The sequence below is a fragment of the Grammomys surdaster genome, unplaced genomic scaffold (assembly GCF_004785775.1).
Source record: "Grammomys surdaster isolate TR1022 unplaced genomic scaffold, NIH_TR_1.0 63, whole genome shotgun sequence".
In the NCBI taxonomy this organism is placed as follows: Eukaryota; Metazoa; Chordata; class Mammalia; order Rodentia; family Muridae; genus Grammomys; species Grammomys surdaster.
In genome coordinates, this window is record NW_021604565.1 from 21,387,195 (window position 1) to 21,399,322 (window position 12,128).

The following is a 12,128-nucleotide window of genomic DNA, read 5'->3' on the forward strand; positions in this document are numbered from 1 at the left end:
GGCCCCGGGAACCTCCAACAACCTAGTCTATTACCAAAGTTTTTGGCTGTGCTCCATAACCTGGGAATAAGGCCTTAGAGTTAAAGACAACAACTATGCAATTCACTGAACTCAGAGAAGTCAAGCTGGTCTCTACCTATTGACTTCACCACTATGGACTAGTATGTATACTACTGGAAGGTACTTGGGCACAGCCAAAGGAGAAATGTAAGCACCAACTGAGCTACAATATCTTCAGAAGTGCTAGTGCAATAGTGGCACAAATCTTGTGGAAGTAACCAACTGTCTTATGGTTTTTATTGCTGTGAAGAGACATCATAACCATGGCAACTCTTATAAAGGGAAACAATTAATTAGATCTGGCTTACAGTTCAAAGGTTTGGTCCATTATCATCATGAGGAAAACATGGTGGCATGCAGGCAGACATGGTGCTGGAGAGGTAGTTGAGAGTTATACATCTTGATCCACAAGTAGCAGGAAGAGATAGTGAGCCGATAGACCTGGCTTAAGCTTTTGAGATACCAAAGCCTATCTCCAGTGACATACTTTCTATGACAAGGCTACATTTACTTCAACAAGGCCATACCTCCTAATAGTGCAACTCTCTATGGTTCTATGGGGTCCACTTTTATTCAAACCACCATACCAACCATATCTGATTTGAATTAAGACCTACTCCATGAGATGTAACCCACCTCCAACACTACTTGGTAGTCTCGAACCAGAGACCAATAGCCCAGAGACCTAAGGGGAATACCAAATACTACCATTCTACTTAAAGAATATAGCAAAAATGACTGCTAATGACATATTACCATATTCACAGTTTTGTGCCTTGTTAAGTCATCATCAGAGAAATTCCCTCTTGTAGTAGATTGGAACAAACACAAAGACCAACAGCCAGACAATGTTCAGAGTGCAAGAGACTTTGATGTACTCAGTTCTAAATGGATTATCTCCATCATATCCTTCCCCTCCAGACTTAGGAATTCCTATGAAAATGAGTCAGAGAGATTTGTAAGAACCAGAGAGTATAGAGGGGCCAAGATCCTCTAAGCACAGTAGAACCGATGCACAAATGAACTCATAGAGACTGTGGCAGTGTACATAGAGCTTGCTTGGTTCTGCACCAGATAGGGTCCCAGAATCAAGAGGAGAACTTAACACAACCCCCATCCCTAACCCAGAAGTTATCTCCAGTTTATAACTACTCACGAATGAAAACTCAGTTCTCTCCTTTCGTGCCTCACTAGGAGTACAAACCCAATGATGAGCAGTACATAGACAAGACAAAACAAACTTAATGACATCTTTTGAGGTTCTTTGTCACTTTATGTTTTGTCAAGGTTTTTATTTTTATTTATTGTAACCTTAAAAGTCCTTTGTGTATCTATCATGGTTTCTGTTTTTGTGTTTTTACTGGATTCCTATGTGTGCAAGTGTGTGTGCCTCTTCTTCTATATGTGTTTCCCTTGCTTTCCCCCCCTTATGTTTATTTGTTGTTCTAAATTTTATTTTATATTATTATTATCATTATTGTTATCATTATTATCATTATTAAGATGTCTATGTATTCTAAGGGAGATACAGAAAAGGTGTGGATTTTGATGGGAGGGGAGATGGGGAGGATCTCATAGGAGTTTAGAGAAGTGAAACCACTAAACAGAATACATTATGTAAATCTTGATTCACAATAAAAGAAAAATAGAAAAATTATATTTAAAAACCCTCATGCTATAGAAATTTGATCAGATTTTAAGCACGCACATCAGAAAACAGGAGGTATTACCTTGCTTTTGTGGTAAATATTGCAATTTTATATATCTAAATTAAGAATCTACTTAGAATCCATGGCACCTTACAAATGATTGGCACCTTTCTTGCTTGCTTGGTGGTTTGTAATATAGTAAGATGCCTTAAATACAATTGGTTAAATATGTAGGCACACATTAAATAGCACACTATAAATTATCAAGTCATATATTAAGACAAAGGATTATCTTTTTTCTTTTTGAGACAGGGTCTTACCATTCCTTGAGTTGTCCTTGAACTTCCTCTTCAGATCAAACTGACCTAGAATGTGCTATACAGTAGAATTGGTCACAGGTTTGTGTGACTTCTGGTTTAGCTTTCCATGTGCTAAACCAGATTTGGACCTTGCATTGCCACCCAGGAAACTATTATTCAATGCTTATTATCATCTATATCAGCTATGATATCTTCTAAGTGTTTAACCCTAATTCTATTCTCAGTGAAGTTTTGATATTGCAGTTATTCTGCATGTATTCATATGCATTCCTTGTATATTTGTTTTATAAATAGGAAGAGCAAGATTTCTATCACAGAATCAATTTTATTTACTCTTTTAGTAGCTTTATTGCAAACATCAAGAAAGTAGGCAATAAAGGAATCCTTTGTTAAGCTTTTGAAAATATTGCTTACTATAATATTTAGAACCAGGGCTGTTTCTTAGCTTTAAAACTTTTGGATTTAATTATATGACACAATGTCTAGGCATTGTAGTATTACCAAATACCAAAGAAGTGCCTGCGACATCTGAACATTTGTTATTGACCTCAACAGTCAGAAAGCTTCTCACAATATTTTTTTTAACAAATAAAAAGATCTTCAAGATCATCTAATGATGTCATCCAACATATTTCCACTCATATAAAGACTATCTAATCTTTCTGATGAATAAATTTAGGATCTTTACTACTTCTGTTTTACATATTCATGATTCTGAAAGCATAGCTTAAATAATTCATCCATAATGAGATGTTTTATAAATCATTTAATTTTCCTAGAGAGCTATGCTGCGTTCTTCTTCACACATCACACTCAGCTGTGATGTTGAAGTTATCTAGGCACTTGAAGCCTCACCTACTGTACTCTTCTGCAGTTTGAGGCTTCCTCTTACAACTGAACACATGAAGGGCAGAGCTTGGTCAATTGAACCCAGTGACTTGTATTTGATGGAAGATGAGGCACTCACTGTAGGTTCTAAGCTTAAGTGTTTGATTGCAAAGCTTATTTTTATTCTTAATGGCTTTAATTGATAGAGAAAGAAGTAATTTATTTAGAGAATATCTTTAAATGGCAAATATATCTTCAGTGTGTTTTTAAATGTTCACTCATTTCTCCTCCTCTGGACTGTGCAGTTCAACATCCATTAAAAACAGAAAATGAAGTACTTCTGAAAGCCCAAGAATAATGACACATGAATCGTTAAACATTGATGTATGAAATTATATTAATTGATATTTGAAAATTCAGATATGTGTTTCCTTTCCCAATTGATTTTGGTTGTTTAATTGGCTATGTTGAAGACATGTGTGTCAAAATAATCAATAGTTGCTACAGGAGATGGTAAATATTCTAGGAAATCAATACATCAGAAAGAAGATAAGTGCTCAAGAAAGTCATCAATATACAGATACCCATAGCAGCAAGGCTTCATCATTCCTGTCAAATGTACATAGCTTTTGTAAATAAGTTGAAGGTAAACTTAAAACCAGAAATCATCTCCACCACTGCTTCTAGTACTTGCTCTCTCCCTGCCCTTTAATCGAAGCATCTCCATGATGCTCCGGGCATAGACATCCCTCAAGTTAACACTAATGTATGAGTCAGTGGCTATATTCTTGGTAAGCTTCTTGAGAGCTTCACGCTGTCTCACTGCTGCTTCCTTGAGTTTCAAGGTGAAGTAGCAAGCAGAGAATCGATCATTAATAATGGCAATAGGCAGAGCCAAGACCAGGATTCCAGATAGAATACACATGAAGGCCACAATTTTGCCTGTGGTGGTGTCTGGTCTAATGTCCCCATATCCTACTGTAGTCATGGATGTTGTGGCCCACCACCATGCACAAGGAACACTTGTGAAGGTTGTATCAGGAATGCTTTGCTCTGCAAAGTATTCTATTGTTGAAAATATGGAAATCCCTACAGATAGAAACAGGAGCAGTAGGCCAACTTCTTCATAGCACTGAGTGATTGTCATCCCAAGTGAGCGCAATCCTGCAAGAGAAGAGGTACTGTCAGGCATAAACATCTTTCTGCTTCTCTCCTTCCCCTCTCCCTCCCTCCAATCCACCCACATGCATGTTCTGCATAACTAATATGATGAGCAATGTTCTAGGGAACTATATATGCTACAAGAAAGCATATAGTCTTGTTGGTAGAGACAGGTTTAGAAAGATAAAGACATCTGTAAGTACACTGATTCATTTACCTTTATAATCATTGAGTTCATGCTATTTCTGTCTTTTTAATGTGAAAATGAGACTGAAAGGAAGGTAGAGGCTGTCTTACATGAGTTTATCACTTCATGTGCTGAAAGTCCTTTGCAGGGATGTATGTGGAGGGCTCACTTGATCAAACTTGCTTTTCAGAGTATCATTTAAGCTCTTTCTGCATAACAGCATTTTGATGATGTTCTCATATAATTTTTGCCTTCCTTTACTATCTTTTTTCTTTTTTGTTTGATTTTTTTTGAGACAAGATTTCTTTGCATAGCCTGGCTGTCCTGTAACTCACTCTGTAGGCCAGACTGGCCTTGAACTTAGAGATCTGCTCACCTCTATGTCTTATTTTATTACTCATAGCAACACTTAATACAATCAGATGCTTCATTGGCTGAAAGCCTGAGGAAGGTTGTATTTCATGGCAATGAAGTCAAAAAGCAGGAATGAGTTAGGAACCAGTGACAACACTTGCTTCAGATGTATATCCAGAACATATTCTTACCAGTGTAAATGAAGGTTTTGGAATTCCCAGAAAACCAATTGAGTTTCTAATTCTTATCACCCTTGATCATATGATATTTTTGCTTTCCTGTAAGAAGATAATCTTACAAAATAATCTTTCATTGCCAAAAGGGATGGAAATGGAGGAACGTGAGAAATTGACCAACTCTGAGGAGACACAGGTTATGGATGCCAGTACCAACTATAGAAAGCCTAGGTGCCAAGAAAAGAAACAAAAATCTACTATAAAACAGGACTTAAATAACCAGTGAAATATCTTTCCCAAGGTTAGAGGAATGCTTCCAAGAGTTTGTGGTTTGAAGTCATACCAACATGATTGCACAAAGAAACTGCCCTGAAAGCCTACATCAATACTTTTTAGAATCTTTTTTATTTCCTATTCGCCCTTACTTAGGGATTATTTGAAATCTATTAGAATAATATCTATAGTCTACTTATTTTCAAGTTATCTCTTCAGATATTAAGATAATTTAGCTTCAGTATCATATATTTGTAAAGAACAGTGCATCTTGACTTTGAAATTTAAGTTCTAAAATATATCTTTCAGAATAACTTTGTACTACCTTGTAAAGAACTGTCTTCGATGTGTCTATATGGAATGACAGTTTAGAAATAAATTGACAGTAAGTAATTGTTACAATATGATGAGAAGTAGAGTGTTTACAAAACTGGTTTCATTTAAAGACACTCCTCAGCCATTTTACAGAGGAGGAGTTTGCTATTCACAGGGCTAATATATCTAGTACAGAGGTACAAAGCCAGGATTTATACCAAGACTGTCAGGAATCCTAAGCATAATTATGTAATGTCTTTCAACAAAAGTTCCAAATATATGGGGACTTATGATATCTGTGGCTATATTTTGTAAATCTTATACCTGACATAAATCTATTAAATATTCATATACTTGTCATATACTTTAAATATAGTGAACCTTTGTTAAGACACTACTTGCTTTAGAACTAAGAAAACTTTTGAAGAGGTGACACCATGGAGATTACTATTATTTCCCTTTTCCTTTCGTTTGGAAAAATGTAGCTCTCAGTGGTTTATAAATTGAATCCTGTGAAGAGTTTATAAATACTCAAAGAAAGCATCCCATTATCTGTGTCAGGAAACAAACAGTGTTACTTATAAAAGTTCTTGGAAACCCCATTATCACATCCTTGGCATGTAAGACTAGCTAAGAAAATACATGATTAGAATTCCGTAGGGTAAGTTTTAATTATAGAGATTTAAAATAAAATTCAGGTTAATTTCTCCCTGTGTTAATAAGGAGACATAGCTACCATCATTTTTACAGTAGTCATTCATATATTTCTTTGTGGACATTCATGGGAGTAGTACTCTGTAAACCTATTTGTATGTGTACACATGTGTTTGTGTTATACTATTATGCATGCTACTCCAGTGTTTCTCAAAAGACATATGGACTCCCAAATGACCTAACTCAAAAATATTTGCATATCTATTAAAGTGCATGGTCCAGAAAGTAAAATCCAACCTGAAGTCAAGAATTTATATTTCAACAAATTTGTGGATATATTCTCATTTTCTTTAATTTCTAACATTGATAACCCTGAAATATTCAATAGTCACAAAACTTACTACTGAACACCATTACATTCAGAATAAAAGAATTATTTTTAATTGCTTTATTTGATTTCCATTGGTATTGGCTATAGCTTTCAAGGACAGGTTAGTTGTGTGTGTATGTGTGTATGTGTTTGTGTGTGTTTGTATATTGTGTATTAATTTTTTGTAGAGAATGCTCATTTGATTTTTCAAAGTTTTGAAAATTTAAGATAACTCTAAAATACTAAATAAGACATTAATTACTGACATATCTTTCTTTCAACACAAAGTAATTTTATTTATTCATCCAAAACTAGTGGAAGGCCATCAACACCTGGCCATCCCTCTTCTGCTATGACTCTTCTCTCCAGTCAAGAATGTGTGTGTGTGTGTGTGTGTGTGTGTGTATACACATTCTTATAGACCACACATCTCAAATATTTCTTGGAAATGGAAGGTAAAAATAGATTATAGCCCTATTATATTATATAATTTATGTATTATTTATGTATGTTTTATGTATGACATTTGAGAAGAATGTCTCACATATATAATACTGAGTTCTAGTACTGAATTTAAATATCATCAAATTGTTCTGTTCACATTGTCTTGTAGACAGAAAGTGTGTGTGTCTGTCTGTGTGTGTGTGTGTGTGTGTGTGAGAGAGAGAGAGAGAGAGAGAGAGAGAGAGAGAGAAATCTATGCTTATGACAGCATCTTGAAAATTTTTATTTCTAGCATTTTATAGGAGATGAAGGATGGATAAGAATAGAAGGTGGTGCCATGACAATATATCTAAAACTTAATTTAAATAGAAATTAAAAGGCACCAGTGAAATAAGAATACCTGTAGAATGCCTTCCCAGCTTTAGCATGCGCAGAGCTCTGAGGAGCCTCAAAACCTGGACCAGACGGCCCACGTTTTCCAGCTCTTGTGTGGTATGGCTGCCACTCAGGCTTTCCACCAGAAGAGTTATGTAGAAGGGCAAGATGGCAAGGAGGTCTATGATGTTTGGAACCTTCCTCAGGAAGTGGCACCTGTCTTTCACACACAGGAAGCGCAGAATGAACTCTCCAGTGAACCAGCTGATGCACACATACTCCAAGATCTCCAGCAGCTGGAGGTTGAGCCAGCTTAGCTCAGCTGACATCAGGGCCATGTTGACAATTGACACTGCCACAAAAATGATGGAGATTACTCCAAAGATCCGGGCTGCTGTGGAAGACCCAGGTTTCTCCAGAATATCCCAGAGCTTTTGTCGGACAGTGGGGCAAGGCCCTTGTGAGAAGTCCTGTTCACTCTCATGTTGACTTTCCTGGTCATCTGTGTCCTTCTTAAAGTCAAGAGTTTCACTCAGCTCCTTTCTTCTGAAGTATCTTTCAGGGAAGACAACTTTGTGATTAATTTTAAACACACACACATACACACACACGTACAAGAGAATTAAATTTGACAGAGAGGTCACACACATATGAACAAAATATAAAACTATATATTTATATTTGCCCATGGTGGTCCCTGACATATTTCCCACTTATGACTTTTAAAACGACACTTTTTCCTAGTAGAATTTTATGTAAATACATTAGCAGGCAACTTTAGATCAGTGAATTTTTCGTGACTTATTTTCTGGTGGCTAGAACCTGTATTTTTCACCTGGAACGTTTGCGTGTATAAAAGAAAAATACATGAAGGAACAGTAGGAATGACAGGAGAGCAGTAAGTTACTATCAATCAGATCCTATAATTATCACCTAGGCAATCAACTATCCTCCAAGACCTTACAAGCTTTTCACAGTTAAAGCCTTGATTTGATAAATGATAATAAACCAAAACCTTTCATTCCTATGTATCTTTGTGGGCATAGCTTTTCTGACTCATCTATTAAATGATCAGATGTTTACTGCAAGTCTGACCGTCTGAACTTTCCCAAGAAATCTCAGTATTACTCCCTGGGAGAAATGGAGCAAGAAGTTTTTGTTGTTGTTGTTGTTCTAAAGTTCAATGCGCAAGTTGACTTTAGGATTGATTTATCTTAAAGCCAAGATGTAGACACATCTATTCGCAGGGCTGGAGTAGACAAGCTTAGACAAAGCCTTGGAGTCTTTGCCTGTGCTTTCCTACCACCCTCTCCTCCCTTCCCGCCCAACTGCCGCGCCCCTGCTGGTACCTGTCCCTACAGCAGGAGTCGATGCTGAGTTCATCGATGCCCCAGTACTGGATCTCCTGAAGAAAGGAGAGCGCGCAGAGCTGCTCCATTACGTGCAGGCGGCCGGTGCGATAGTAGTGCAGGACATAGCGGAACGCCTGAGAGCTGCGGTCGAAGAAGTACTCATTGTCCACAGGATTGGCATCATCGCAAAGCTCCAGAGGGCTGGGGGCGGCAGCCAGGGCACCCAGACGGCGGTAGGATGCCACCACCACGGCCAGCTTGCCCAGGCGCGTGTGCGGGAAGCAGGACAGAGCTTGCTGAGAGAGCACGAAGCGACTGCCGCCCACGTTGACCGTAAAGCAATCCCCCAGGGCCAAGGGTTCCCCTTCGCCCTCGCTGCAGAAGACACTGGAGTCCAGTGAGGTCAGAGAGCCGCTGTCCAGCGACGATGAGTCCAGCAGCGGCCGGTTGCGGGGTGACAGATCCATCCCGACCGCCTTGGCCTGAAGGCACTGCGAAGTTGAGAAGACGCTGGATCGAAGCGTGGGTCCCCGCGCGGGCGGTGTCACGGCCCCTGCTGGCGGCAGGGATCTCCCAGGTTCCCGAGGGAGAAGCCTCCCACTTGCGCACCCCTACTCTCTCCACCAGCTTGATGACTGGTGTCGCTAGGGAGCTGCGAGTGCGCGGTAGAGCGAGGAGGCTGGGAGCGCAGGAGTGGTCGCGCGCAGAGGGAACCCTCAAGCAGTGGTGTGTCCTCCAGGCAGGGAACAGCCCGGGACACACAGCCTGTCCTGGTGGCCCCTCCTAGGTATAGGTAGAGCTTTTTTTCAACTTTGTAACTCAGAATCCCCAAACACCCTCTCCCCAGCCTACACTGTGTGTGTGTGTGTGTGTGTGTGTGTGTGTGTGTGTGTGTGCGTGTGCGCGTGTGTGTGTATTTAAGATATGCCGGCTTTGGGTGGCAGAATTGGGCAAGAGAGGGAATGGGAAGATCTGGAGGGCACAAGCAGAGAGAGAGGACTTGTCAGGTGCAAGAAAGGGGAACTAAAAGTTCAGAAACAGGTGGCGATTGCAGGATGAGTCTTAACTTTAGGATTTATAGCCTTCTCTTGTCTATTGTAAGGTATTCACTCCGTGATGTTCTCTAGGGCTGTGAACACATGGGAAAGGATGTCTGGGGTACCAGACTCAAGATCTCTTCCCACGTCTCTCTGGTTCCCATCTGTCATTCATGTTAACTTTTCTACTCCCTCAGGTTTCCAGCTCCTAGTTGAGAAACAATTCTTTTAGGTGAAGTTTCAGTGGGCTCACTAAGAACTAGGGGAGTTAAGCACACCAGGTGCCCACGAGACACTGCACATTTCCTAAATTTCCTCAGAAGAGGCATTCTGGGCACATTCTCCAACAAAAAGGGGAGCACTAGCTTTAGGAGGAAGAGAAAGAGAAAGACAAAAAGACAAGGAATAGAACAAGCGTGGGCTGAGGCAAGAGTTTAAATAACAGCGACCCCACGGTTAAAGAAGAAGCTAAATTCAGGAGATCAGGGGAGCTTAGCAGAGTGCCTAGTGCCCTCTTAGAGCTTTGTCTCCAGTCTGCTTGTTGGACACAGGGGTGGTGGGGTGGGAAGGAAGGTCAGTGACTCACCTGCAACTTCAGGCACACCTGGGTGTTGTTCAGTCAGGGCAGCAGATACAGATAATGGAATATTCTTTAATCCTTCTCGTCTAAAAGTGAGAATTCTGACTTCACTAGTCAAGAACAGAAACTGCTCACAGTGTAGCTCTTAGCCAGAAACTGCTCACAGCACAGATCTTAGCCAGCGTTTGCTGCCTCACCCTGCCTCTATGCATCTTGGCTCCAGGCCTGGCTTCAGGATTCTGTGGCAAGCTACGCCCCCACCCTTGCCCAGCACTCCTCTGGAACAAGCAGCCCTAAGTGGCCCGCCAGCTTCTTTAGAGAATAGAAGTAGGGATGTGAGAGTCATAGAGGAAAGGAGTACTTAGTGACACTGAATATTACATCCATCGGAAGTTGCTTCAAGATTTGCTGCATTTGATTTCCATTCGCCACCATCTGTGTCCACAAAAATATTCTAACATTACCAAAGTGGTAAAATGCTGTGAAGCAGGGTTAGTACAGTTACATTCTACTTCTCCATGTTTATGGAGAAGGGTTCATCATTATGTATAGCAACCATTTACGATCATTATTTCCCAGTGTTTGCCAGGGAAAGTGAACCAATTCTACTTTGTGGTTTCTTAGTAAGTGGTTTTGGGATATATATATCTTCACTATAATTATATATATAATCTTCAAGAGGCTTCAAGATTTGCTGCATTTGATTTCAATTATTATATTATAGTGAGGTGAGCTTTTCCAATTGATGGGACAGACATTTGGCTGTTCAGGTCTCACTTTGCCACCCGCATTTGGGGGGTTTTCATTTTATTTACTATGCAGACTTTGGTGCCTCTTCAAGATTTAATAAAGATAGATGGTTAAACATTTATTGCCTGCTAACTTTATACCAAGAAGTTGTGTAGGCTCTCTACTATTGCAATATCTTGTTTTGTCATAACAACACCATGAGACATTCATGTTCTCATTTAATGAAATAGAAGAAGAAGTTGAGTGTTTCAGACTCATCCAATACATACTCAACTATAGTACTGTCAGTGGGCACCTCCATAAGTTAAATGTGGAGATGTTAATTTTCGTTGATTTTCGAATAAATCAAAGTAGGATGACTTATGCCTTATGTTTCCAGTGAAGGCCCAGAGTTAATGATGTGCTAGGCAGTATGAAGAAAACAGATGAGAATTTTTTCTTGTGCTGCTTTCAGTTATCCAGTAAAAACTGAGGAAACAGTTCAATTAGTCATTTTAACTCTGAAGTTTCTAGGTTATGGTTCTGTTAGTAGCTTTCCATTTGCTTAACTTTTACTTCTCTAAAGAATTCTTTCAAGCAGAACATATGAATTATTCCAGTAACTAGTTCATCATTATCTTTAGATATCACATTATTTTTTTAAGCTAATAGAGTATCCTTTTTTTTACTGAGGATAAAGCTCCATGTCAATTATGATGATTTAGTCATTGAAGAGAGGCAAAAGTTCATAGTTCTGTAAAGCTTTAGGATCAATAATAAATATCTAGACTAGCCTTACAGATTATAGAAAAGAAATGGGTAAAGTTTTGCAGCATTATGTTTTAGGTGAAGAAACTGACTGGCCCTTGTGTGTCACATTGCCAGATCCCTGACCCTCAGTTGTGACGGTGTCTTAAGGGGTAATTATAAGTATACTCACTATCCTCATCCTTAGGGATAAAAGGATATGTCCAGTCAGTAAGAACACTTGCTGTGCAAGCAAGAAGTTCTGGGTTCATATTTTGAGAACCCATATGTGGTGGCTTACCTGCAACTTCATTGCTATGTAGGGGAAAGAGAAATTACTGGGGCTTGTTGGACACCACTGTAAGTGTGATCCTGTTTCAAGAGAAGGAATAAGCCAGAACATGATAGAGCAGGGCAGGCCAAGTCCTCATCTAGTCTTGGTGCCTACACACACACACACACACACACACACACACACACACACACACTCTCTCTCTCTCTCTCTCCCTCCCTCCCT

The 12,128-nt window shown here is 39.4% G+C and overlaps 1 protein-coding gene across 1 annotated transcript; it reads right to left on the minus strand.

The window, feature by feature from the left end:
- Positions 1–796: 796 nt before the first annotated feature.
- On the minus strand, positions 797–9,280 carry Kcnv1 (potassium voltage-gated channel modifier subfamily V member 1). Its single transcript, XM_028767986.1, has 3 exons — positions 8,516–9,280; positions 7,192–7,721; positions 797–4,021 (listed from the first exon to the last, which is right to left on the minus strand). The coding sequence occupies exons 1-3, from the start codon at positions 8,983–8,985 to the stop codon at positions 3,510–3,512; spliced, it is 1,512 nt and encodes a 503-aa protein (XP_028623819.1). The 5' UTR covers positions 8,986–9,280; the 3' UTR covers positions 797–3,509.
- Positions 9,281–12,128: the final 2,848 nt, after the last annotated feature.

Excerpts from the sequence above, each read along its gene's own strand:
- Kcnv1 (XM_028767986.1), bottom strand. The coding sequence starts at position 8,985 with ATGGATCTGTCACCCCGCAACCGGCCGCTGCTGGACTCATCGTCGCTG. Across the intron at positions 7,722-8,515 it reads GACTCCTGCTGTAGGGACAG|ATACTTCAGAAGAAAGGAGC; the intron begins GTACCAGCAGGG and ends CTTCCCTGAAAG. Across the intron at positions 4,022-7,191 it reads GCTGGGAAGGCATTCTACAG|GATTGCGCTCACTTGGGATG; the intron begins GTATTCTTATTT and ends CTTCTCTTGCAG.